Source organism: Telmatherina bonti, assembly GCF_933228915.1.
Source record: "Telmatherina bonti genome assembly, chromosome: 13".
NCBI lineage: Eukaryota > Metazoa > Chordata > Actinopteri > Atheriniformes > Telmatherinidae > Telmatherina > Telmatherina bonti.
Window position 1 is genome coordinate 28,327,057 of NC_136611.1, and position 27,619 is coordinate 28,354,675.

At 37.7% G+C, this 27,619-nt stretch overlaps 1 protein-coding gene across 1 annotated transcript in view; it reads right to left on the minus strand.

Annotated features, from left to right (window-relative positions):
* npffr1l2 (neuropeptide FF receptor 1 like 2) overlaps positions 1–27,619 on the minus strand; it is a gene marked incomplete at both ends in the record, with an annotated part of 135,330 nt that overhangs the window by 20,632 nt on the left and 87,079 nt on the right. Inside the window, one exon of the mRNA XM_079251713.1 lies at positions 11,767–12,127. Within this exon, the coding sequence (XP_079107839.1) occupies positions 11,767–12,127 (361 nt within the window). The remainder of the gene's footprint in view (positions 1–11,766; positions 12,128–27,619) is intronic.

Below are 27,619 nucleotides of genomic sequence, written 5' to 3' on the forward strand. Positions count from 1 at the left end.
GACATGCATGTTAGATTACTTGGTTACTCTAGATTGCCCTTAGTAATGAGTGTGAGCGTGAATGGTTGTTTGTTTCTGTGTGGCCCTGCGATGGACTGGTGAGCTGTCCAGGGTGTACCCTGCCTGTCGCCCAAAGCCTGCTGGGATAGGCTCCAGCTTCCCCGCAACCCTTCATTGGATTAAGGGGTTAGGAAAATTAATGACTGAATCTGCGACAATGTCAGTATCAAACCCTGCTGGTGAAAAATCTCATGACTGATGATTTAATTAATCTGTGCTGTCCATAATGAAGCCTACAGGAGGACCTGAAAATCCTGGCAATTCCAGTGCTATGTTATGAAAGGGCTGAGTGGACAAAATGAGAATATCTAATCAGTAACATCCCTCTGTTTTCTTAACAGAACAGCCCCCCCCCCCCCCAGATAAAGAAATATCTGTGTCTCCATATCTGTAGTCCCAGAACTCAATAATTTGTATGTCCTTAAAGATTAGCCAAAATGCTCCAAAAAGCTGGCAGTATGGGGCTCTCTGCTATGACAATAGCTGACAGCCAATGAGCTAATGTAGCCTAAAACATTAATTTCAGTCAATAAATGTCAAATTTCCCTGAAATGTCACATATTATACTGGATTCATTTCTAAGATTTTGCTAACAGTCACATGTGTCTCCTCATCCTGTGGATGAGGCCCAGAAATAAGAAAATTCTCTCACCTCTCACTTATTTGCAGCACTTCTTGGCAAAAGGGCTCAAATATTCTGAGATCTTTCTCTTTGTGACATCAAGAAGAGAAATAATTACTTTCCTAAAGTGGGTAGTGAATGCTACAGTGACTTCCTTGTGGAGGTGTATGAAGGAAGGAGATAACAGGCCGTAATGGTGTAACACTCATTAGCTTTTATTTCGCCATTAACACACACCGAACTGAAGACGTCATGTCACAGCCGCAACGTCATCACGCTGTGACCATGACCATGGAAACTTTCAACACAGTCTACATTCCCCCTCCCAGCTAGTTGAGCCTGCCCTCTAAAAATCCCCAAGCAGGCGCTAACAAAGCTGCATGTCTAACTGAAGGAGCTGCAGAGAGGCACTTGCTCATGAACATTTAAAGGTTCTGGCACAGTCCAGTCTCAGAACAGTTCACTACTGTTGAAATGTCTGAAATTAAGGAGCAAGGTTGAATTTGGGGTCATTTGAAACAATGTTGTTGAACCGCAGACACCGCAGACACTATTGAAAAATGTATAATATGGGAAATTTCACAAAAAAGTTAAAAAAAATAAAATAATCCCACATGTGAATTTATATCCATCTAAATACAAGCAAAGCCTTGCAAATGAGTGCACTTAATTCATTAAAGGCACTTAATAAATCTATATGTGCCAACAGTTTCACACACACACACACACACACACACACACACACACACACACACACACACACACAGTACTCTTTTAGCACATATCTCCACATGCAGGCCTATAGGTAAAATCTGAAGTTGAATTCTTAGATTGTAGCCACAGAAAAAACCCAGCAGGGACTTTACTTCAAGCTTCTCAGGAAAACAGGCCTGCGCAGTCACCCTCTCACCCAGGTCTACAAGGGACTGATAGAGAGCATCCTCACAACAGGCATCACTGTCTGGGATGGCAACAGCACCAAGAGAGAGAGAGATGAAGCTCTGTAAAGAGCTATAAAGAGTGCAGGAAGGGTCATCAGCATGGAACATCCCTCAATGAACACCATCTAAACACAAAGCTGTCAAGAAAGAGCAGACAGAATCAAAAGAGACACATGACATCGCACTCTCTCCCTGCACAAACAAAACTCTTTGTACATACAACTTCAGGCTCAGATGAGCAGACAGGATTATTACACACAGAACAAGCTTTTTCAATAGCTTCTCCTCTGCCACAGCAAGGCTCTTGGCCAACACAGGATAATTGGGCATAGTGCTATCTGTCTGTCTATCTATCTATATATTTTTTTTTTCTTTTTTTTTTTGGATGAAAATATATTTTTTAGAAAAAAGGATCAATTTCTTGTTACATACCACAATAACACTATGGGGTTCATTTGTGTTTTTTTTTTTTTTTAAATCTTAAAGTATTTCAGTTAGTATCCTATGAAGGTTAATGTTTAAAGGAAAAAAATGAACTAAACCATCTACTGATGTTTACTAAAACACAACATTTAAGCAGAAAAGAAAAGATAAAGCCTCTGAACAGAATTATTCTTTGTCTGCATTAGAGGTTGGAAAACTGTTGTGTAATTTTTCATGCCAATAATCTGTGAGACCCAACTTTCTGTAGTTTAGTGATTAAATTGAATCAAGTGTTGGGGCAGGGAAACAGTGAAAACCTTCAGGACTGCAGCTGAGAACCAGAGCTCTCTATCACTGCTCTACACTGTGACAATCTTCACTTGATCAAGCATTCTCAACATGAATTATAAGGGAAAATTATAATTAAAACATAAATGCCTGAACAAATGTGGAATAATTGTAATAAATATATGGAATTATTGTATTAAATATATGGAAATTAAAGCAATACCCAAGCACAATACTTCACAAACACTCGCTCAGTCAAAAAGTTGAAGTGAAGTGTTTCAAGTGGAGTCTTTGTTTAGTGGTGCAACAGCTGCAGGCAATAAAACAACACCTCAGATTTTTTCTCCTCCTGAGGGACACACGAGGTGAGTTGGTGTAAGACTGCAGCGAGGAAGCAGAAGGAACTGCTAAGATAAGTTGTCTTTGAGAATATTTTCCTTTTAAAAATAGCATTTTAATTAGGACTCAAAGCAGCAAATGATACATATCCACGTCTGCTTTTTAAAGGCAAAGTAAAAACAGGATTGTCTAACGACGATACCAATCAAATCAATTCCAGATCAAATCTAGTCTGTACTCTTCCGTGCACACAGATGCTAGAGCTAAGGCACATCGTCAGTCAGGCCATACATAAAATAAGCAGATGTAGAAACTGAATGACTCACTGCATGTCAAAACATGTAGAAACATTTGATTTAGGAAAAAAAGAAATGCATGTTTATATGAAGAGACGCAGACTGGCAGCCTATTCGTGAAAGATAAAGATATGATTATATGTTTGGCTGAATTGTAGACACTGGATGACATTTTTAATGACCTAGCTTGGCAAATACTTATAAATAAATACATATTGGTGTACAGCAAACAGATGAAGGGCAATTTTATGTAAAAGCAACCTTGACGTGATCAGTACCTATCTAATCTGACAGTGTTTGGCTCTGTGTTTGACATGTGTACCGTAAATGATAAGGTCAAGGTATCTACAACATACCTTGAGTGATGAGAGCAATGCTGAAGGAAGAATAAAGGATCTATCTGGTTGGAAGAAATGAACAATGCCAGAGCCTCAGTGCTGAGTGCATTTCAGAGCTGTATAGGAAATTAATGCCGGACTGTAGTTATTAAAAAGTTTACTTGTGTTGTCAAATAAATAACAAACAGATGGATAGATACAAGTTTATCTAGAATTTAAATATCACAAATACTATATGCTAATAAGTGTTACACCATACTATATATATCAATCAATCCCCCCCCCCAAGTTCCACCCTGCGATGGACTGGCGAGCTGTCCAGGGTGTACACTGCCTTTCGCCCAATGACTGCTAAGATAGGCTCCAGCTTCCCCTCGACCCTGAAATGGATTAAGCGGTTAGGAAAATGAATGAATTAATGAATGAATGAATGAATCTATTTCTTATTTATTTACTTAAAACACTCAAAAAATAATCAAGACAGAAAGATTTGTAAAATAAACAGATTGGAGAGGAGAACAAAACAACACATCGTGTAGAAATACACATCCAACACATTGCACACTTAAAGCAAATAATCATCTTTTTATAGATAGACAGACAGACAGATAGATAGATAGATAGATAGATAGATAGATAGATAGATAGATAGATAGATAGATAGATAGATAGATAGATAGATAGATAGATAGCCTTCAGATCCACTAAGTTCAGGTGAACTCACTCCTACTTCCAAACCTCCCCCCATGAGAGTTGTGCCATCTAAACAGCGAGGCAACAAGACACAGACGTTGTCAGTCTGTCTGTGGAACAGCTGTGAGAAAACAGTCTATTGCTGAATGTGTTCCTCCCCTGTGTGAAGATACAGAAGCTGTGTGGTGTTGTCCCTAACAGACATTAATTTGGACCGAGTTTCTGCTCACCACTGACTCCACAGGGTCCAGCTTTAGTCCCACAGGCCAGCCTGCCTTTTTCATTATTTTGCTAAGCCATTGTAAGTTCCTCTCTTTGGTACTACATCCACATGGCACTGCAGCATAGAGAAACACACTGACACCCACTGACTGATAAAACATCTGTAGCAGTTTTGTTCAATTGTTAAATGAAGCCAACTTCTTCAGGAAGTAAAGCCTTGTCTACCCCTCCCTGCAGAAATGGTTAGTGCTTAGAGTCCAGTTTAATGTCCTGTCGGAGTTCCATGTACTTAATGATAATATTAGATTAGATTTATATTCCGCTTCAGTGCTAATGGCACTCAGAGCGCTTACATTGGTTCCATTATTTATCCACTCCTCATGCATACCTGCTGATGATAAGCTACATGTGTAGCCACAGCTGCCCTGACGCAGACTCATAGATACGTGGCAACCAACAAGGGCTTTCTGAACACCACCACAGAAACATTTCTATGTATTTATATGCCAGTGTGTCATGCTGTAAGACACAACTGCCAAGTTTCCAGTTATTTGATAACCTGCTCCACCACCTACACCACTGTGCTCTAATACTTATTTGGTTAAGACTCAACAGGGACACACATAATACTACAGGTACAAAAGAAAAGGGCTGTTATATTCAACAACATCTTATTTTTTATTTATTTATTTGCACAATATAAAACCATAGATCTAAGAAAAAAGGAAAAAGACAACAAGAAAACCGATTGTGTGGGTGAGATAAAAACACCTTATAGGGTTATGAGATATCTCATCTTAATATTTAACAGAAATATATCATACAAATATATTACACATGTAATAGAAAAACAGAAAATAGTACAGACATGCAATAATATCAAAACATACAATAAACTACAAAGATAAAAATACCGTAATGAATTAGCTTCCTTGTAAATGTGTGCACATGAAAGAAAAAGAAAAAATGTTTGCATGTGGGTGTGTGTGTGTGTATGTGTGTGTGTGTGTGTGAGTAGTGATTGTGTAAATCAAAAGTAAATCCACAATAAATAGAATAATACATTCAGAGATACGACACTACATTCAGAGATTATTAAAACACTACCGGTCAAATGTATGTTTCATTTGCATCTAGACTTTCCAATTTTAATAATATAGAGAAACCACATATTCTTTTAAATTACATTTAAATGCTGATAAGGATGGGGAGATATTTGCCACGTGTTGATGACAATTCCACAGCTCTGCACCACGATACTTCAATAAAAATTGACCTCTTGTTGAGAGATTTCTTGGCAGATGGAAATTATTTGCTTGCCGAATGAAAAAAAAATGATCAAAACACCTGGGCAAAAGATTTCTCCTGAATCTAGTTTTATAAACAAAAACACAAATTTGAATTGTGTTTATATCATAAATTTTTAACAAGTTAAGTTTATAAAATAGAGGCGAAGAATGAACCCATGCGTTTGAGAGTGTGATGCTTCTGACAAATCTTTTTTGTAACATATAAATTTTCTTAAGGTTTGAATGGTAGGTAGAACCCCATACAATATTACAGTAGCTAATATATGGAAAAATAAGACTATAATATAAAGTAATAAGACAAGACGTATTTAAAAAGTTACAAATTTTCTTAATTATACCAAAGGATTTCATGATCTTTGTATAAACATGGTTAATATGTGATTTCCAACAAAGTTGATCATCAACTAACACACCTAGAAATTTCACAACTTTTACCTGCTTAACCACATTTTCATCAACAAGTAGGGAAGCACTTCCTAGATTATATTTTCTCTTGCCACTGAAGATCATAAAATTTGATTTCTTTACATTTAAGGACAGTTTGTTTATTTTAAAACCAGTCATAGAAATCCTTAAGACCATTTCGGGCCTAACTTATAAGGGAATCAAAGTTTCTATTTGACATCACTAAATTTGTGTCATCTGCAAAAAGAACAGGTAAAACGTTGATATACATTCGCCAAATCATTAACATAAATAAGAAATATAATGGTCTGAGAATCGAACCTTGAGGGACCCCACATAGGGTGGTAGCTTTACAAGAAACACAATTTTTGAAATGGACATTTTGCTGTCTATTAGTTAGATAATCCCCTAGCCAGCTAAGACCATGGCCTTTAAAATCCTATTTATCTAATTTTGACAACAAAATATGATGGTTTACAGTATCAAATGCTTTTGACAGGTCCAAAAAAAATACTTAATGCATATTCATTGTGTTCTTGTGCTAAAATAATTTTGTCTACTAGCTGGATAAGGGTCATATAGGTAGAGTGATTTTTTCTGAAGCCATACTGATGTGTGTATAATATATTATTCAATTCAAGATGCTGCAAGATCCTTCTATAAACCAGTTTTTCTAAAATTTTTGAGAAACAAGGTAAAATTGATATGGGTCTATAATTTGTAAAAAGATTTGGGTTGTCACCCCTATATAAAGGAACTACTTTAGCCAACTTTAAATCATCAGGAATTTTACCCGTATGCATTTTAGAATGGTAATGTTACAATGCAGGAGCAAGGCAGAGAGAAAAGGGAAGGAAATTCAAGGCATTTATTCCACTGCTTTAATGGGGAATGGGACACTATTAAGAGAATGGATGATTTTGTAGCGCTAACAAGAGCACAGAAGGAATACAGTGACAGTATTATATGTTTCAGCCAGACATGACTGCGGGAACATAGACTCTAATCAGCGTAAACGCAATACTGTATGAGCAGATCGAGTACAAAACTCTGATGCAACATGATGTGATGCCTGAGAAGGCCTCAAGACATTGTTGGGCAGAGATGAACATAATAAATTTCACTGTACAGTCGTATTAAAGAAGACATAAAACAATTTATATTCTCCTTGTAAGCAAACTGCAGTTGATCCTGTGCATGCAGCATCCTTATCTTCAGAGGTTAAGGATGTGCTACTGGGACGTTGGCATTAAGCAGATCAGTGACTTAATTCCCATGCATAAGGCAGTCTCCAAACTGATGCATTGATATCACCACAAGTAACAGTAAGATGCTCGGGATACTGTATCTGTAGCCCTGCAATTAGCTTGCACAGTCTGCACAACTGCAGTCTCCACATTGGCTCTTTGGGGAATCTACACACAGACTGAAATGACGTGAGTAAACTCCCTCGGTGAGTTGTACGTCCTGAAACTAACAGTTCCCAGTCAGCAGCATACTAATGCTGCTGCAGTTCCCTAACTGGGATTACTGTTGTTTACATATAAAATGAGGACACCACATTTGCTTTTCCCACAGGCATCCGTGTCTCTTACTATTATAAGACCCCGTAGCTCCACATTAACGTCTGACATGAGATTAGTTAGTCAAAATGATCTGTCAGCTCTCCTGGTAAATTCACTTCCACCTGACTAGTGTGACCACTCATCTGCCTTGTTTGTTGGAACATTTATACTCCCCATCAATACAGAGGAAACTGATGATTAGTACATCTCTTCAGTATGCCCCTCCCAAACCCACTGTTAGCCTTGCTTTCATGATGTCGGTCCCTTAAGTCCCTGGGAATGCAGTGTTGTATTCCAGCTCCATTTTTCCCTAATTCCTTTAGTCTTGATCAAGAATAAACTGAGCTGCTTTAGCAGAAAACACACAGGCGGAGCAGCAGACTGCAGTGATGGTGCCATCCTGTCAATTACCAGACACATAAAAGTAGTTTATTATGGACTGTGTGTGTCCATAATAGATCCTGTGCTACCCCCCCACCCCCACACCACAGTGGATTAAATGGGTGTTGATAGTTTGTTCATTTGACTTCAACAACGAGGAAAGTTTCAACTTTTAATACATGATAAAAGGTATACTTCCTATCATATTATGAAAGTTTAAACCATCCTCATAGTTTAGGCGAAGTGACTCCATAGTGTCAAAGAAAAACCTTGTAAAATATTTAAAACACATCATGAGGTCATTTTGTTGTGGCTGCAAAAGACAAAGGAAGAAAGTAAGACTGAAGTCAGGGGACAATAGAAAGTTTCCTGGATGCCTTGTTGTGCTCAGTCATGTGAAAACCCAACGGTGTCCATTTCTTTTTCAGAGAAATTAGAAACCACGAGGTCAAGAGCCATGACACATTGTCATGGTAGCGCTGAATGGGTGCATCCATGTGCTTACACCAAGAGATGCACAAGCACACCCACAGATGGTGAAGAAGAATTGTGGGCCTCACTGTGAGGAAGCCAAACAACACTCAAAAGTAACTCCATTTTTTGTGTGGGTGTAATACCACAAGGCCATCCTTTAATCCAGTCGTTCTCATGTGATGAAGTGATAAATTGTCAAGGGAAATTCGTCAAGATGAATCTAAGACCGACACGAAAATAAAATACTTGCAGATAAATGATCAACTGGCTGATGATCTCAGTCTGAGTATAAGTAAAATAATGGGACTAAATGGCAGAAATGTAGGAGATGTTTTTAACTGCGAGGGAGTTATGTGATGTGGACTTTGTTCACATCTGTTTAGCTGTCATAACAGTAGATTAATCAAAATGTTTACACAGTGTTGGGCACATTATTTAAAATAAAAAAGTAATTGTCGCTGCTAGTTAATACTCAAGAAAGACTAACTACGTGACTAATGAAGTTACATTATTAGAAAAACAACTAATTAAAGAGAGATGTAATTATTTAGTTTTTTTGTGTTCTTTTGATGTTCTTTTTAAATGGAATTGTAAATTTAGCTGCCTGTTCAGTTATTTATACTAAAGCTGAACATCAACACTAATCTGAGGCTGCTTGGATCTCATGGCTCCATGATAACGCCGTCTGTCACAATAAATATGGTGCTGGGAGAAGAGAATGTAGATATAATCATATTAATATATTATATTAAACATTAATATATGTTCGGGAGATAACGCAAAGGAAAATCTGATCCTCTCTTGCAGAAATGGAACACAGCCTATATTAGAGCAGTAATTACCTGTTTTTTTGCTACGCTATTTTTCCTCTAGAAAAGCTTGTAGATGTCATGATTTGTACTACCCAGTATTTAGTCATCTGAGTCACTCACATTTTAACCAGTCCTTGCAACTTCTATCCACCACCCACTCTAATCTGCAATAGCGTCAGTGGCTACTAGTTAAGCATGACCACAACTTATTCATTCATTACCCTATCCGCTTATTCCGAAGAAGGGTAGCTGGAGCCTATCCCAGCAGTCTTTGGGCCAAAGGCAGGGTACACCCTGGACAGCTCGCCAGTCCATTGCAGGGCCATTATTATTATTATTATTATTATTATTATTATTAATAATAATATTAATACCACAGACTGTATATAAAGAGATGGACGGAGCCTCTGTGACGTCATCCGTAGGTTTTTGAAGAGCTGAATTGAAGCTCAGTGGACGGTTTCTACCGTTGCCATGTTGGTAGCGTCATGCGTCTCGCCAAAATACAAATATCAGCAAAGAAGTGGAGCTGAGAGGGAAGCCATGAGCGTCATGGCGGATGATTGACATCGAGCAAACTCCGAGCTTTCTGTAGCTAAAAGGTAACCGCGCTAACCCCGAGATAACGGGAGCTAACCTGCTAATGGAGGTAAGTGGACTAAAGCTAAGTCACATTGTTAACCGGCTAAAAATCGCGGTTGTTCTAAGTTCTTCTTACTTGAAGAGTGAGATCGGATACCTGTCAATCAAAAGGACACGCCCCTAAATATGCCGAACTGCGAGATTAAATTACTTTTAAATGGGCGAGTTAGAAAAAAAATTCACTCCCCCCACAGTTGTCATGAAGATAAACCTGACCCATTATACCTAAAATGGATTTTTGAACCAGGTTGTAAACATGTTTATTTCTGCCGTGAAGTTGGCCTTTTTAACATGGGAGTCTATGGAGATTTGCTCTGTTTTGGAGCCAGCCCCTAGTGGACGAAGGAGGAACTGCAGTTTTGTGCACTTCTGCATAGGCTTCACTTTTAACCGCCGGAGGTTGCCGCTTGATTAATACTTGAAAATTTTCATTTTCCTATTTAGTATGTATTTTGGATGGTCTTTAGTTTGAGCGACTCCATTGGGTATCTGTATTAAAAAAATAAAGCTAAATATTTAAAATAAAACTGAATAACAAATGGGAAGTTGATGTTTGTCAGCATAGACTACTATCCGTGTGACTCATTTCTGGAGATGCAGTGGGAAATGAATGGATGGATTAATTAATACCTCTCCAACCACCTGAATTTATAGCTGCCAATAAAACAGCCCACAGTTTTTTTATAAAGTAGTAGATTTGTAAAATGACTTTGGATTTATTTTAAGACACTTTAAATAAAATGAACTTTTATTCTTATTATTCCTATTATAATAAGGTGCTCAGCAGTGCAGCAGCACCTTCAACTAAACCTTTGATTGTATACTAAGATGAATGGGAAGAGAAGTATATATACATAAATACATATACATAAACATACAGAAATGGTGGCCAACAGGTGCAAATCTGCTTCACACTCCACATAAATAAGTAGTACAGCAAGGGAAAAAAAGCTGCAAGTACAAAAGAGCGCTGCAAATACAGAAATGAGCTGAAAGGACAGAAAAGCACCGCAAGTACAGAAACATACAAATACAGAAATAAGCTGCAAATACAGAAATGGGATGCAAAAAGCAGAGGAGTGCTGCATAAACAAAAACAACTCCAAGAAGAAAATGCACATACAGGCAGAGAAACAACATTAATCTATGTTAATTTTTCTCTTTTTTTACATTTGGACTTAATCCACTTTTGTAAGTGAAGATGCAGCATTTTCGTCTTGCAGTTGTTTTCATTGATGCAGCACTCGACTTTATTTGCAGCACTTTCCAGTTTTTGCTTTTCTTTATTTGCATAAAATTTCTCTTTTTTGCAGCTCATTTATTTGTTTGCAGCTTTTCCCGGTAGGATTTCTGCTCCCTGCGTTGACCTGGCGATCTGTCCAGGGTGTACCCTACCTGTCACTCAGTGATTGAATAGGCTCCAGCTTCCCTGCGACCCTAAACTAGAATATGTGGTAAAGACAATCTATGGATGGTTAGGTTTCTTTTCGTGTAAGCAGCATATTTGTGGATATGAAGTGCTTCACATTTGAGGTATTCCATTTCAAGCACACCTGATGCAACAAATGAAAACCTTGATCACTTTCATCAGGTGTACTTGAGACCACACATCATTTGCTTATGGGGGTTGAATAATTTGCACTGACTGCAGTGGTCATTGAAAGTGGAATTTCCTGTTGAAATTCCATAAAGATAATTGTTTTCAGCTAATTAAATGATTTTTGCTCGATACATACATACATATATATATATATATATATATATATATATATATATATATATATATATATATATATATATATATATATATATATATATACATATATATATATACATATATATATATATATATACATATATATATATATATATATATATATATATATATATATATATATATATATATATATATATATGTACAGTATATACATATATAGGGTCAGGCTTTGTCTTACCTGTGATGAGGTTGTCCACTAGTGTTGTGGGGATACAGAAGATCCCCACCAGTAAGTCACTGATAGCCAAGTTGAGAATGAAGAGGTTGGTAACCGTGCGTATACAACGGTTTTCCAGGACAATCAGACACACTAGGATGTTTCCAACCATACACAGCAAGAAGATGAAGGAGTAAGCCAAGATGTAGCTGGCAGCCACATAAAAAGAATGTTGATAATATGGGAAAAAAGTGATGTTGGTGAAGTTGCTGCCGCCGTCTATGCTGGTGTTCAAAAGGGATGTTATGATGGCGGATTCTTCTGGCTCTATTCGTTCTTCGCCAATAATGTCCGGCATCTCCATCATTCCCATGAAGCAACACTGCAGGGAAAGGAAACAGCATGAAGAGGACATTATAAAGACATCAGCATGTTTTAAAGAGTAAACCAAGACAAAACCAAACCTAAATGTTGTACAGCTGTTTTCACAGCAAAAACAGTCTATTTACCAATTCTTGCAATTTTATATTCAGCAAAAAAAAAAATGCTCCGATGTTGTCTTCTACTTCTTATCTTGTCCCTTGATCTTAAAATTGGTTATATCATCTGCATATCAAGTTACTATGAGACTGTGATTACTTTGCATCTATCACTCCCAATTAATACCTTGTGTCCTCACACAAACCACAAGAATAGAACTTTTAATATGTGGAAAATAAATTTGGCATTTCCTAAAAGTGAAAACTACCTAAAAACAACCCTGAAGCCTGTCTGTTGTCTTCATTTCAGAGTTGTTTCTTTCTTACTTTGAGACAAAATGATCTGAATAAAGTGTCTCAGTTGGTGGAGCAGCTGGTCCAATAAGCACAGGGTTGGTAGTTCAACTCCCACTTCATTCTAGTCAATCTGGCTTTTCTTGAAAAAAAAACAAAAAAAACACTTCACCTCCATTCAGGTCTATGAATGTTTGGTAGCTGACAGGGAGGGCTGACAGGGAGCCGACTGGGTGGCTGGGACTGTGTAGTCTTGACCCCTCAGAGAGGGGAGGTGAGGTGGAGCTATGAAAATAAAGGCTATTATCTATCATGAATCCTCTTGTTTGAAGATCTTTTCTCTCACAGTAAGAAAGAAAAAACATTGAGAACGTTATTGTTGTTTTTCTTGCTAATTTTAAATGAGCAAATCTAGAAGAAAATAGCTTTTCATAACTTTAATTAGTCCATGTTACTATGGATTGATAATTATACCAGTAGTACACTCACAGATTAAAAAGACAGATACACCCCCCCTTTTCCCCTCTGGATGAGGTAAATATACATCTTCTGCAATAAGTGGGTCATGCCATAAGCATTAAGATAATAGCTCATTAATGTTTGTGACACTTTGTGGTGAAAGGTTACTCACATCATATGATTCTACTTTAGGATCTACAGCCTTAAAGATCTGAGTTTTCAGAACACTGATGTTCAATTTAATTCAATGTATATTTTCAATGTAGAAAATAAGTTAATATTTAAGCATCCCTCAAAATGACACAACAAGCAAAAGGTGCAATGAACCCAAAATGCTCTACATTGTTAAATCCCAGCAGATCTAAGAGAGGCAGCAGATGGAGGGAGAGAGAGAGGGACTGGATTAATGTAGGAAGATGTGATATGAGTACTGCAACAATATTATTGTGGCGGCGTGGAGCATGAGAGAGACTGCCAGGGGTCTGAGTGAGGGGATGTAATGCATTATCTGAGCAGCCATGGTGACCAGTAAAAGATTCCACCTCATTATTAATCAGCTTATTCCTTTTTATCACATGTCTCTCTTTATTTGGCTAAATTTCTGTATGGAAACTTAATTTCTATGTAACCTAGAAGCATTCAGAACACAAACATCCACCAAGTCATTTTTTCTTTTGTTTGTTTTTTTTGCGTTTGTTTTTTTTTTGTTGTTTTTTTTTTAGCTTTTGCCAATAATTGTGGACATTAAAGTTCCCTGGATCCAGGATGGGATCTAGATCAAGCTCAAAATCTCATCACTTGTTTTTCATTCCATTTTTAAGATTTCCTGAAAATGCCATTAAAATCCACCCTTAATGTTTTGAGTTATTATGTTGCAAACAGAAACAAAACAAGCAGACGCCACTGAACACATGACCGCTACCTTTGTGGAAGTAAACATATAGCAGAAATCCTATTACAAACCTTTCAGTCACTTGAACTTTGATTTATTAGTGGTGATGTAGATTACTTTGGAACTTTTTCATCATGACAGATTAAAACACAACGGGCAGCTTTTCAGCGACGGTTTGTCAAAGCTCATTGCTGACGCAAGCTAGAAACAAAAATCTGTGACTGAGCTGCTTTATTGGGAATTTAGCTGTTTCAATATAAAGTGTACAAACAAATCCTCTCAACACTGCCTCTCCTACTTGTTAGTTTTAAGGCAAAATCTGTCGATGTTGCTGTGTAAAATTGACGGAAAGTCTGTAGTGCGCGCATAAACCAGCAACATGTACTGGTGTATCTGCGTGTTAAACAGAACAAGAGAAATGAAAACAGATCTGGCATGAGTCAGAACGCAGTGTGATGAACAGAACACACATATCATCTCAATTCTAACAAACTCTTCATCTTCAAAGCATTTCTTTGTTAAGGTATAAATATAATGTACATATCAATTCATAAAATCTTTCTCATATCGTCCTCTATAACATAAAAGTTTAGTTTTAGAATAGAACAGTTTGGGTCCTTAAATTCAGTTTATGATCTATTTCAACACCTGGAAGTTGAATTTTAATCCTTATTCTTATAATTATATAAGTTTTTCCTTTCAGACTTTCGCTGTGATGTTGTTGCAGACTTCACGAAGCCAAACAAATTATTATTATCAGCACATAAAACAGTTGTTAGTCATTAAAGCATATCATAATTTCTACAATCTGTTTATTATTTTGCTCGGAAGCTCTGCGGATAATCCCTCATTATAGGCTGTTCGGCTTTTTTGTCAGGCTGAGGCACGCGTGCTTCATAATTGAGAGGAAACTGAGAAAGAAGAAAGTGTTGTATTAAGCTTTAAGCTGATGCCTTAAAGGTTAAAAATGAAAAAACAGCTTTCGCCAGTAAGTACCACATTACAAGGAGGACACATAAAATGTCTGGCACTTATCACTGCCAAGTAACTGACAGGAAGAGCGCACACCAGGTATAATCCTTAATCCACGTTGCAGTTAAAGAGCTTCACAGAGTTAGTAAATTCTGTTATAAATGGCATTTCACCAGCAAGGGCCACACCTCAACAGTGAGGGTTAAAGGATGAGACATGAAAAGTACAAGGGAATGATGAATGCAGGAGAGAGGAGGGGGGGAGACTAATACCAAATGGTGAGGATGGGTGAGGGATGAGGACGGATGAATGTATGGGGAATGGAAAAAGCCAAAGTCAGATGAAAGAATGAAAAAGCAATGGAAAGATGAGGGATGTGAGAGGGAATGATGGATGTATGAATGGAGGAGGAGAATGATGAATTGATGAAGGTGTCATGATGTGACGCTTCCTGTTCTCTTTACTTCCTGGTTTCCTGCTTTACTTTGTGCTTTTTCCTGTTCAGTTCTCTCATGTCTGGTTTCCTGTTCGTTAGATTCACATGCTCTCATTTAGTCCATTAACTTCCCCTGTGTCTTGTTTTTGTTTATGTGTACTTAGACACCTTGGTTTCTGTTCCTGGTGCTGGTCCATGCTCGTGCTTGTGCTTTTGTTGGCTTCATGTGTTTTGAGTATTTTGGATATTAAAATTCATCTTCATTGTGCATTCCTGGCTCCCGTCCTGCATTTGGGTCCACATCACCGTGACAGCAGGAGGCTGAAGATGGATGGATGAATGCCCAAGGAAGGGATGAATGGACATATGAGGGGAGGATGGATGTATGGTTGAATGGGATAAAAGGAGAATATAAATCACACCTGGTTGCAGGAACAAATTAGAGGGGGGGCATTACATTTGTTTAGGAGGAAATATTTTTTCAACCTACATTTTATGCCTCAGGATGAACAGTGGCTCTGTGGCCTCTCCAGCGTTATTAACAAATCACATCACCAAATTCATACCATCATATATGGGGCTGGACATTAACATGTTAATTATGGTAAATTAATTTAAGCAAAAATTGACTCTTAACCGTGGAACATTTTTCAGTAAACAATTTCCTGGTACACCGATTACAGTGATGCACACAGGAGCTTTCCGCAAGCAGCTAGCAACAGCGGCGCTGATTATTCAGGCCCATCTAGGAATCTTATCTTAAGAAAAAGGGACTATCAACAAAAGCGGCGGCTTTTTCCTGTGATATAGGAGATTTTTGGAGAAAAAGTACAGAATTTAGTTCAGCGAAAGCCTCTCCCCCTTCCAAAACCACCATTCATGTTGACGGCAAAAAGCTGCATATCTGCTACGGTAACCGGACCTGTGAACATAATGACCCGCCTCCCTCTGTCTGTGATTGGCCAACATGTTGTCTTTGTTCTTTGGTTGGATTGTTTGATTAAAAACATCAGGAAAAGTTTAAGAGAAGATATATTCTCAAAAATAAATAAATAAATAAATTTCGCCAAGTCTGATATAAATGGATGAATAAATAAATAATAAATAAATAAATAAATAAAGGACAGGGACAGTATAAATTTTTCTGAGTGGATGAAACGGGTATGAGAAGGCTGGAAAGCTGATTAGTGGTGTGGTTAACCTGTGGCATTACCCTCATACATTAACAGCTTAACTTAATTAATGCCACTAAGGAGATAAAATTAAATCCAGTTGTATTGTTCTAGTGGGCCACATTATGCCACTCTAAGTGGTCACTTGTGATTTTTTTTTAAAAGATCCGTGTCTGTAGATTTTGGTATGGTAACCTTTCCTGACTCGCTGTATTGTGGTTATGAGCTCATGAAGTTGCCCACAACCCTCTAGATTTTAAAGAGGGATTTTTAAGGTTTCATTCAAGCTAATTTGTGAATCTGTCTGATCAATACAGAAGCCATTGCAACTCTTTAAATAACAACCAACACACATTTTGACACAATTTTTGGCTAAATGATAAACTGTCTTCTAGCCATGTGTCATTTGGGAACAACAGCGGAGCAAAAATATAATAACTGGAAGACTCACAGGGCCATAAAGATTCAGGAAATGTATAATATGGGTGACATAATCTACAGATATGGATCTTTTAAAAAATAATAAGTAAGTTGTGTCACCTTGAGTGGAAACAATTGAAAATTTGGCCTCTGATCCATGTACTAATAGGGTACAGCATGAGTATTTAAGAACCTCCACAGCATTTGTGCAAAGAGACAGCGCCTTAGTGTTTATTTTGCAAGATGGGAATGGAAAGTTGAACAACAGCTGTGACCTTCACCTGGTTTCCTCAAACCCTGTCAGAGCTGAGATGGCAAAGGGACAGAACCACGAAGGACATCTTCCTGCATAGACACTAGAAGAGGCTGTACAGGTATCATGGTAACAAGATAAAGAAGACAAATGAGTATATGCTAAAAAATTTCGATGGTGCTTCACCAAACAAGCCTTTTCTAAAAACAGTTTTTCTCTACAGCCGAGTGCGAAAATTCAAGAAAAATGCATGGACTGATGGGCGTAAGAGCAGGAATAGATTGCCACAAAGATTGCCACTAGTTTTCAATAGCATGTTTACAGCAGGAAGATGCACTTTGACTGACAGAGCGGTCTTAGCTCCCACTGCTACACTGATGACAGACCAATGGTGATATCCTGCTGTATTCCAGCACTTAGCCATCCATTCAGCCAATTCTGCAGTCCCCTGCCATCTGCCTGCACAATATAAAAACTCCATTCAACCTATTGAAGCTATATAACAACAACATTGAGCTCTTGATTTTGGCTTCTACAGTGATTCTGCCCTCTTGTCATGGACAGCCTTTTCATTTGCCATTCCCTCACATTCCTATGTCAGAGGAACAATAACTTTTATGTTTGACACATCCAGTCATAAACATATGTATGCAAAAGAACAAGTAATCCTACCTGGTAATAATAATAAGTACATTTTTGATTGGGGGTTTTCAGTATCTGTCCTTTAAAATTTGTGCAAAGGTTACTTTTTTCTGTTGAACAATGGGAAATCCCTTCCAGGTATACTCACACAAGAATGTGGCCACCTGCAGGGGGGCAGCCACCAATGTTTGAAGTATTCATACAACTCTGAGACTTTTCAAAAACCTCCTGAAAGCCTACAGTCCATCATTCCCTTTGTTGTTGGTTAAAGCTTTCATTCAGATAATCATTAGCATGGCTATTTTCTGATACTGTCATCTATTCTGCCATTCTATAAAGAAGGAAAACATGCTGAATGTCACAGAGATGTGCAGAGTAAATGCATGCTAGCACTGTTATTATTTCCATTACTTCTGTGTACATTACTAGTAAATGCTATGTGCAAGACTTCCTAAAGCACTGAGGCTTCAGAACATCCAGATACTCTCTACACATACAAAACCATAACACACTGAGCTTCTGAAGACCGCATGAGAAAGCCTTCACTAAACACATAGTGGTGATAATACCAAACAAAGAAAGATAATGGACACTCACAGGCTGGAACCATGAAGTCCTTAAGAAGCAGCTCCATACCAAAGCAATTACTGCTAGATCATAAAGGGGAAGAAAAGAAAGAGAAAGAACATGCTACAGGAGATACATCAGCAGTCTGTCAGTCTTGAAAGCGTGATCACTACCCACCCAGCACAAAGCTGCTGAAAAGACATGGAAAGAAGTTGAAAAGATGGCTTTGCTAAACGTCTAATCTACAGTATATTGTGATTTTGTGAAAAGGTGAAAGAAAGAAATCTTTATCCCAATGTAGAAAAGACATTTAAAAGACCTTTATATTTGGTTGAAAACTCAAATGTCTAAAGAACTGCTTTTTCGTATAAAAATGTTTATTTAAGATTTCTTTATTTGTCCCACAGGGTGGAAAATTATGATGCAACAGCAGCAAAAACACACCATTCAGAGATGCAAGGCCAAGAATAAATAAGATGTTATAATAAATGCAGATAGAAAAAACGTAGATAAGAAAAATGAAAGAATCCAAGATAAAAATTCCAAAAGATATATTCGTACATGGTACAGAGAGGAGTGTGCTAAGAATATATATATATAATAAAACATATAATATTTTGGGCATGAAATTAATGCAAACGAGTGAAATGACCCACAACAAGTGTGTAATGTTATCGTGCAGAGACCAGTGTTTATTGTTTACTGGTCTGTGGACTTGTGAGCATTTTTTCATATATTCATAAAAAAAGTTACTCTAGTGTTCATTCCCTTATATTCTAACGCAGGGTTGCAGAGGCTATCCTGAAGCTGTCACTATTCTATCACACAGATGCATGGAAATTTCACAGTCCATAGGGAACCCACACTTTTCCAGAACATGTGGACACACACAGTTGTCTTGCTGCTGCTAAAGGTCCCTGATCTGTTGGAAAGGTGGAAATGAGTCAATTTTATAAAGGAAGTTTTATAAATTTTATAAAGGAAGTTTCAAATGTAAATATAGGAATATAAAAAACCATGATGAACTAAATAAACTAAAATAGAATTTAATAGGATTTTCCTAAAACACACTGGATTTTTATGTCACAGTTTTCCTCCATGACATTAATGCTGTGGGCTGCTGGCTGCAGGGACACACATGAAAAACATTTTTTCTTTTTTCTTTTTTTTTTCCAATTTTTAAGGCACAACAGCTTGATGGCCAAACATTTCAACTTTTTCACCTTTTTGGTGGAAAAAGTCACATGCAGCAAGGAATTATGGGTAATATTCTTCGGCAAAGTTTGGCCTGAGGATGCAAAGGGGGCAGAGCAAATGTCCACACACTACATACTTGAAACCATTAACCTGGGCCTTTTTCTTCTCTTCTTCTTCTTCTGTGGTTTCGCTGGCTGCGTTTCAACTACAACTCAACACTGCTGCTGCAACCGTTTTCTGCATTAAGTGATGGATTGCTAAGTGATTAGTTGTTCTCCATTGGATTTTTTGGAAAAGTGTGTCCAAAATGTGTGTTTGTATATACAGTACATAATCAACATTTCGCGCTGCCAAAGATAATTTATTACACAAAGGGACCAATCAAAAACTGTGTGATGGCGCCGTCAGTGCAATCATAAAATTGTTGTTTTGATCCTTTCAGCACGGCAAATCATCGCACATGTTTTATGCCAGATGCTCTTCCTGACACAACCCTGTGTATTTGTCCTGGAGTGGGACTGACCCTCAGAACAACTGTGTCCCCGTTCGGGGTGCGGTGGAGCAGGACTCAAACCACTGACTCTCCAGACTCAAGACAAACAGCTCTACAATATGAGCCACTGCCAACCCAAGTGTAATAATAGAATAATATTTAAATTTTCTCTTTATTTCTCTCCATTCTGTTTCCTTCTTATATGTTAAATTAAATTACTGGACAGTTTAAGAAACCGGCAAATTTGACAACCAGATGTTTTTCTTTTAATACAAGTTCTAAGTGTTGTGAAAACAATGTCTATTTTTTTTTTTTTTTTTTTTACACTAATCTTTATTAATCTTATTATATAATGTATGATAGTAAATCTTGGTCATCAATTTTTCATTTGTCTTTGAGTAATATTTTCTGTGTTTCAGGCTCCTTTCTGATTATTGTTCGCTAGTTGGCTGCTTCACGTGTCCTAAAATATAGTTACAGTTTGTCAGTGACTGCTAGCAAGTCTGTTTCTCAATAACTGTCTCAATACCGGGTGTTAGGGATGCTAACACTCCCCTCTACATCCTCAGTCAGAAATATGAAGCTTCTGTTTCTTGGATAACTGGGGGTGAAAATTAAATTTGCATCACTTTTATTTTGTGTAACATTTCCCATGTGCAAGCCCGACTGGTGGTGTGCATCAAAAGGTTCTGCGAGGTTTACAACTGAGAGATGCCTTTTCACAAACTCAGAGGAAAATGTCAATCCATGTGGAGAAAAAAGACCTTCCAGCAAAATCTAAAAACATGCCTTAGCACATGGATTGTCTGTCCTTGTGGCGAAAAAACCTACTTCACACAGTTTGACACCTCCTGTGCAAAATCCCTCCTACGGAGTGGAAAGACTCAGGCAATGCAAATACGCAGAGCTGCCTGCAAGCTTTTCTCTCAGAACGCCACTGATCTAGTTATTTAGGCACAATTCTCACAAGTTCCTTAATACTCTAGACTATAAAATGGTCTGTTCTCGGTAAACAAGTGACAACAATCTCTAAACAAGTACTGGATTAACAGTACCGCTTTGCTGAATACCTTAAGACCTCAGCTTTACCAGTATTACTGCGTAACAACAGACAGTTGCTGTAGTGTGCTGTATACACACTACAAAGACAATATGAGCATTTTACATTTATACACTCTAAAAAGAAATGAACTCTGATCTAAAGGAAAAAGTGGAGATAGAGTCTAAAAGATAAATAGAACCTGCATGCAGGACCTTTCTGTGTGGAGCTTACATCTTGGCCTTTTGCATGCATGGATTGTCTCTGGCTACCCCAGCTTCATCCCATAGTCCAAAGACATGCATGTTAAGCTGATTAGTGTCTTTAAATTCTGCCTAGGACTGAGTGTTAGAAGATGTTTTCTATGTGGTGTCGCAGCGATGGACTGGTGACCTCTCTAGGGTGTACTCTGCCTCCCATTTAGGTATGCTTGAATAGGCCCCAAGCCCTCCATGACCCTGTATTGGAATAAAAAAATGAAACTGAATAGTCCCTCTTGTCTTTATTCTGAAGCACGGACTTGTAGAAGTATCACAAACTGAATTTATATGAATTAAACGATTCCTGAATGATTTTTTTTTTTTTTGGCTGTCTGTCTCCAGAGTCTCTAAATTATTGTATGATGTAGATGACTGTCACTGTTTTATGATGTAATATAATTAAAATCCTAACAATTTTATGCCAATAAGTTCTATTCTGAAAGTGCCCCAATATTTAATGATTATTTTTGTACTTGTGACAAAATAGCTGAACCTCATCCCACCTTTGTGGCCTTTCTTGAAAAGTTACTCTTTTCACACCCAATAATGTTACTGATCTGTTGCTAAGTAGAACTTCCACCAAGCTTCAACCTTTCCAACTTTTCTTTTTCAACAACTTTGTATTAATTTTAGTTCATTCATCTTTAAATCACTTAAATCGATGTAATTTCTTTATAGAACTAATAAATGTGTCATTAAAACCAGAGTGTCTGTAAAATGAAGTAACAAAAAATTAAACAATCGATTGCTTAAAACATCAAGGAAAACACCTTCCGGTTTAGTTTCTGAGATGTAGGACGCAGACTCTCCTTTTGTCCCATTAAGCTGATATAATGGAAACATTTAGTGTGATTTGTATTAGTGAGATTATAAAACATCTACAAGCCATTATAACACCTGACATGTCAGCATCTACAATATACAGGTCTGTGTGTTTTTGGGACAGCACACCTGCTCTCTGTTGATGTTTGCAAGGAAGAAAAAGTCTGAATTGTTAATTCAGGCTAACTGGAAAGAAATAGACAAACTAAAAGCTATGTTCTGTTGAGCATTTTTATAGACCTTGCACGTGAGAATTCAGCCATTAACAACAGGAGGTGTGGATTAATAGTGGTTTATCCAGCCAGTAGCGTAGAAATAAGTGTGAATAATATATTTGTAACTACAGGAGGAAATCTCTGGTGGCATTGATGACAAACAAGTGTGTATGCTAATGCTTCTTCTTCTCCTCCTTCTTATTTTAATGAAGGTTTCTTTGAACTTGTTCTGTGCAATTTCAGATGCATGTGATGTGGGACTTCATCTGTCATTCTTGATATGCTTATAACTGTGATTTCAACAGCACATGCATAACATCAAGATTTCTCCATGTGGTCTCTACAGATCTCATCCTGAGTATCTCCCATGTACATGTCTGATCAGTTTCTCTATCACCAAACTTTAAAGTGGAACTATTATGTGCATTTCAGGCTAATTTATTTTTATTTCTGAGCCCAGAAGGGCTGGGATTGATCGAGTTATTGTCACAAATCGCTTTATTTACTTCAGACCGACCCTCTCCGTAGGCTGTCAGATCAGCCTGTGGGCAAAACGAGTGGATTGAGACTCTTCCGCATTAAGCCCCGCCTCCCGCCACTGCACTACATCGGGAGCGTGCACCGCAACTGCTTTCGCCGTCATTGTAACATCTCATAAACAGAAGGATTAGGCTAATATGAACTCAATAAAAAACAAAATACAATGTCAACACATAGCATACAGCCCTACATGTTGGAACCTGAATCAGACGCTGAAAACGAAGTGGAAAACAGCAACCCACAGCAACGAATGCAGCAGGAGGTCTCTCTTTGGTAAACTCACCAGCCATCGTTGGAAATAACTTTATCCCACGTTTTCCACCCACCTGATGTATTTGTACATGCCCTTGTTAACCAGTAGAAGGTAACCAATCACCGAACCTTATCCCCCGGGACGTCACAAGGATTTTGAAGTAGAAAAAACTCTCTAAAACGACGCGTTTTTCGTCGCCATGGAAACCGAACGGAGAGCGTGCTTGAACTCAAACTCAAACTCAAACATGCGTTTAGGTGATAAAAACCAGTGCCGTTCACATGTCTGATGAGGATTCAACACTGTAACACTGTAGAAAGCTCAGAAAACTCCAAATACCATAATAGCACCCCTTTAAATATGAAGGGTCTGAATGCATTGCAAGTTAGTTTGACATGTTAGGCTTTCCATTTCAAAAGGATTTTCATGATTAAAATATTCAATACAGAGAGAGATTAAGCTGTTCAAACATCTTTTAAGAGAACTCTCCATAACCTGTGGAAGAACATTTGTAACTGCAAACTGATGAATAACCAAGAAAATGAATGTGTCTATATGTATATTCTATATGTATATTTTGTCAGTGTTCCCAAGTAATCCAAAGTTATTCATCCTTAGTCAAGTAAATGCATACTATCCTTAGACTGCCGTCGCTGTTGAAATGTTTCTGACTAAAACAGGCAGAATGAAGTATTATGCAGCTGCACAGGCACATTCTACAAAGAGTTAATGGGAAGACATTGGCTAATCGTGACCAGTATGCTCATTTTGCATTGTTTATTTCTGTTAACATGGTTCATGTTGTAGAAGACTGTGACGTGATGTGTGTGATGTAACTGTTGTGCTCTCAGAGTTACTGTGTTCACTAAATCAATTCAGCACAGATTCAATATTCTGCTACTACGGTCCTGACATTTACAGAGTGTCACTTAACATGTCAGAAGCTGCGAGATCAGAAATCTTTCAACCACAGTAAACAATGACATATTTCATTCATGACCTGTGGTTGGGATAAGAGGAGTGGTTCTATTGATGTGTTGCATATATGTGTGTGTGTGTGTGTGTGTGTGTGTGTGTGTGTGTGTGTGTGTGTGTGTGTGTGTGTGTGTGTGTGTGTGTGTGCGTGTGTGTGTGTGTGTGTGTGTGTGTAGCAAGAAGACTGTGACTGTGCAAAAAGGATGATGTTACCAATATTATCTTCTTTTTTTTCTTTCATTTTTGCCATGTGTCTGCCTGTGGTCCAGTGTAATTGGACCACAGTGTAATAACACTGTACCGTGCTTTGCCATTGACATTATGATTGATCATTAATCCGATCATGGTTGCCAATACACAGTAATGGAGGTGATGGTTCTGATCCCAAAAGCTGAACTTCTAAATGAAACTCTGTAAAAAATTAATCTGACAGTTTCACGTTTATGTGTATGTTTAGGAAAAGATTGTGAGAGAGAAAACAAGGTGACAAGGTGTGTATATCTAAATAAAGATAATAACTAAATAAACAGGTTAAATAAACAGGTTAATTCAGATAAAAGAAGGATCATTTGTGTCCTAAGAGCGTTATTAGTTATAACACACTCAGATTTTTTATACCTAACTTTCTCTGGTGACATGAAACAAAAGGAGAATACAGTAGAGTGAATAAACTTAATATTCTTCATAATAAAACAGTTTTTAAAAAAGAAAAAGCAGTAAGGCAACCAGATGCATTGCTCAATTAAAGCTGAAAGCAGCGTTGGAGACCCTCGCACCGATGGCGCTGTACAGTCTATGTTGCCCCTGCCTCCCGCCGACGGCCTCCCTCTTCTGCTTCTCTTACCCTGCACCTGCAGCCAGACTGCACATGAGGTCATTTAAGCTTGTTACATACTCTGCCAGAAGTGAGAACTTTTTTCTTGTTTTTGAGGCAGCAAGAACAAGAAAAATGTTTTTGTTCAACATTTCATTCCCAGGAAATCACTCTGCTAATGTCCTCATGGCAAAATAGGAGCTTGCTCAGGCCCCCAGAAATGCAATTCATTTGACGGGAGAATAATAAACGCTTGCATTTCAACAGACCTTCAGACCGCCTTTGGTGCTCAGGCCTAATAAAGGGTTTATAAGGAGTAAACTCAACATCTGGTGATTTGGGAGCATAAATAAAGAGGGTAACTTACAGTAGAATCTTTAACTGGAAGCAGGAAAGATATTCACGTCTTTGAGAAACTGGAAATATGTCTGACAGAGTTGAAATATGAGAGTTAAAATGAATTTATTTACTGATATACGAGCTGAATTGAAATTTTTGGAATCTTAACTATATTGACTTTGTTTTAAAGGACCTTGCTGAGTCGGGTTGGATTTACAGGACTGCTTTAATGGCCTGGTAGCGACACTTGTGTCTCAATTCATTGTTGTCACACTGCCAGTCATTGTGACAAGACGGAAGTTCATAAGGACGGTTAGTAAAGAAAATGTGACTGATGTGATAATGGAGGAAGGGGAAAATGGGATGAGGTTAGCCAGACTGGTACAAAGCCTGAGGGACGAAGGACAAAGCTGAAATCTCTTTTTGTAGCGAGGTTGAGGTTGGAGGAGCACGGAGGAAGTTTGATATGCTAAACCTGGTAATGAGGGTTAAAGTGACCGCAGTAAAATATGCATCATTCCTCGGGGATAGGAAGATGCTGATTGGATTTAACACAGAAACTCGCATCAAGAAAGCAAGAAAATGAACAGATGTTGGGAAAGTCAACATAGTTAACCTTTTTACAGCTCATGTCACAAATTAGCGACAAACCACATCTGGCCTTTATTTGTTTTTGTTTCTTTTTACCTAATTATTTCATTTGTCTGGTTTTATTCATTCTTATTTATACATTTGCTTTAAATAATTTATCTTTATTTGTTGTTATTCATTTATTTAAAATTTAATTGTTTGATATTCAACATATTTATTATTGTTTCTTGCGCCTATTGAGGTTTTTATAGAATTGTAAATTAATTCAAGTCATTGAGCGAAATGTCATTGAGTCGGTGTGCTTGAGTTATGGGGGAGGGTTGAGGGTGTCACTGGAAAAACTGTGACATCCTCAGAAATCTGACACACAGAAATCTGATTCATACATGTTAAATCAGACTTTTTAAAACCAAAGATCCCAGAAATCTATACTTCGCCTTTAAAGTATAATCTGAAGGAGTTTGAAGCAAAACCTGTGAAATATAGCTGTCAGATAGATTTAAAAAAAGTAGAGGGAGGTGTACACGGCGTGGTGGAGATCATGCATATAGAAAAAAAGAGTGAAATGTAAATCATATGCTGTAGAAACAACCGCCATGTAGCTTTTAGGGGCTGTGAAGTGCGAAGGCGGATGTGGATGTGCAACAGCAGGGTTGATAACAATAAAATATCCAGGAAAAAAAAAGGAAATAGAAGCTAAAATGGATAAAGGGATTGTTTAGTGGAGGATCAGTGAAAGCGATTCAAGATCCAGATTGTTGTGAAAACAGTCAAACATAATTTAGATATGATTTAAGTGGCATGGGAAGAAGCCTACACAATGATATTATTAGGGTAAGAAGGATGCTTTAGTTTCTTGTGAGTGATAGCAGAGGCATTCAGTGTGCCTCAATACACACAAAGAAACATGTGTATATGTGTGTGTGTTCATTGTGATTCCAGAAAGTAAACTGGTTAAAGTGAAAGGACAAAAAGGACAATATGAATCAGTGCCATGATATGAATCCATAAATATGTGGCAAATTAATAAATTAAATATGTGGCAATAAAAAGCCAGATAACACTGGTTTGATGTCGGAGCTGGTGGAGTAGAAACATCACATACTTTTAAATCATGGTGGCAAACTGGAGGGATATGTTAGGAAAATTTACATTTTCCTCATTTTCATTTTATCGCTATGTTAATGAAACAATGTATGTTAAGCCTAAGGTTAATTTTCATCTGAGAGTAAAATCAGACTGAAGGCACTGCAGAAGAAGCCAGTCAAAGGACAGTTTCAGCTCTGAGTTTAGCAGCATGTGCAAGTTCGTGCATGCACTTTTAACACAGACAGAGTTGGCTGATGAGGGCTAAGACTGTGTTGTGGAAGTCTATTTTTGGCCCAAATATCTTCTGTAATGTTGGATATGACCTTTAAATCTGAAGGGGAAGAAATCAGATATTTATAATTGATTGAATCCGATGCATTTACATGTATTTAGGAAATACACAAAAAATGAGTTTAATATTTTTTGCCCATTTTTAGTCTTCGTTGATCAGATCAGCGCCTGCAGTCTTGATGTTAGCTGTGCTGTCGTGGAAGTAGAGCTATCAACATATTGATAATATTCCATGTATCTCAAACTGTTTTACATAAAATATATAAAATAGCTATATCCCAAACATTAAGTACAAACTGTTACAGCAGCGTTGTAAGCATCTACATGTGGTTTTCTTTGTAGTTTAGCTTCTCTCCCATTACAACAGACA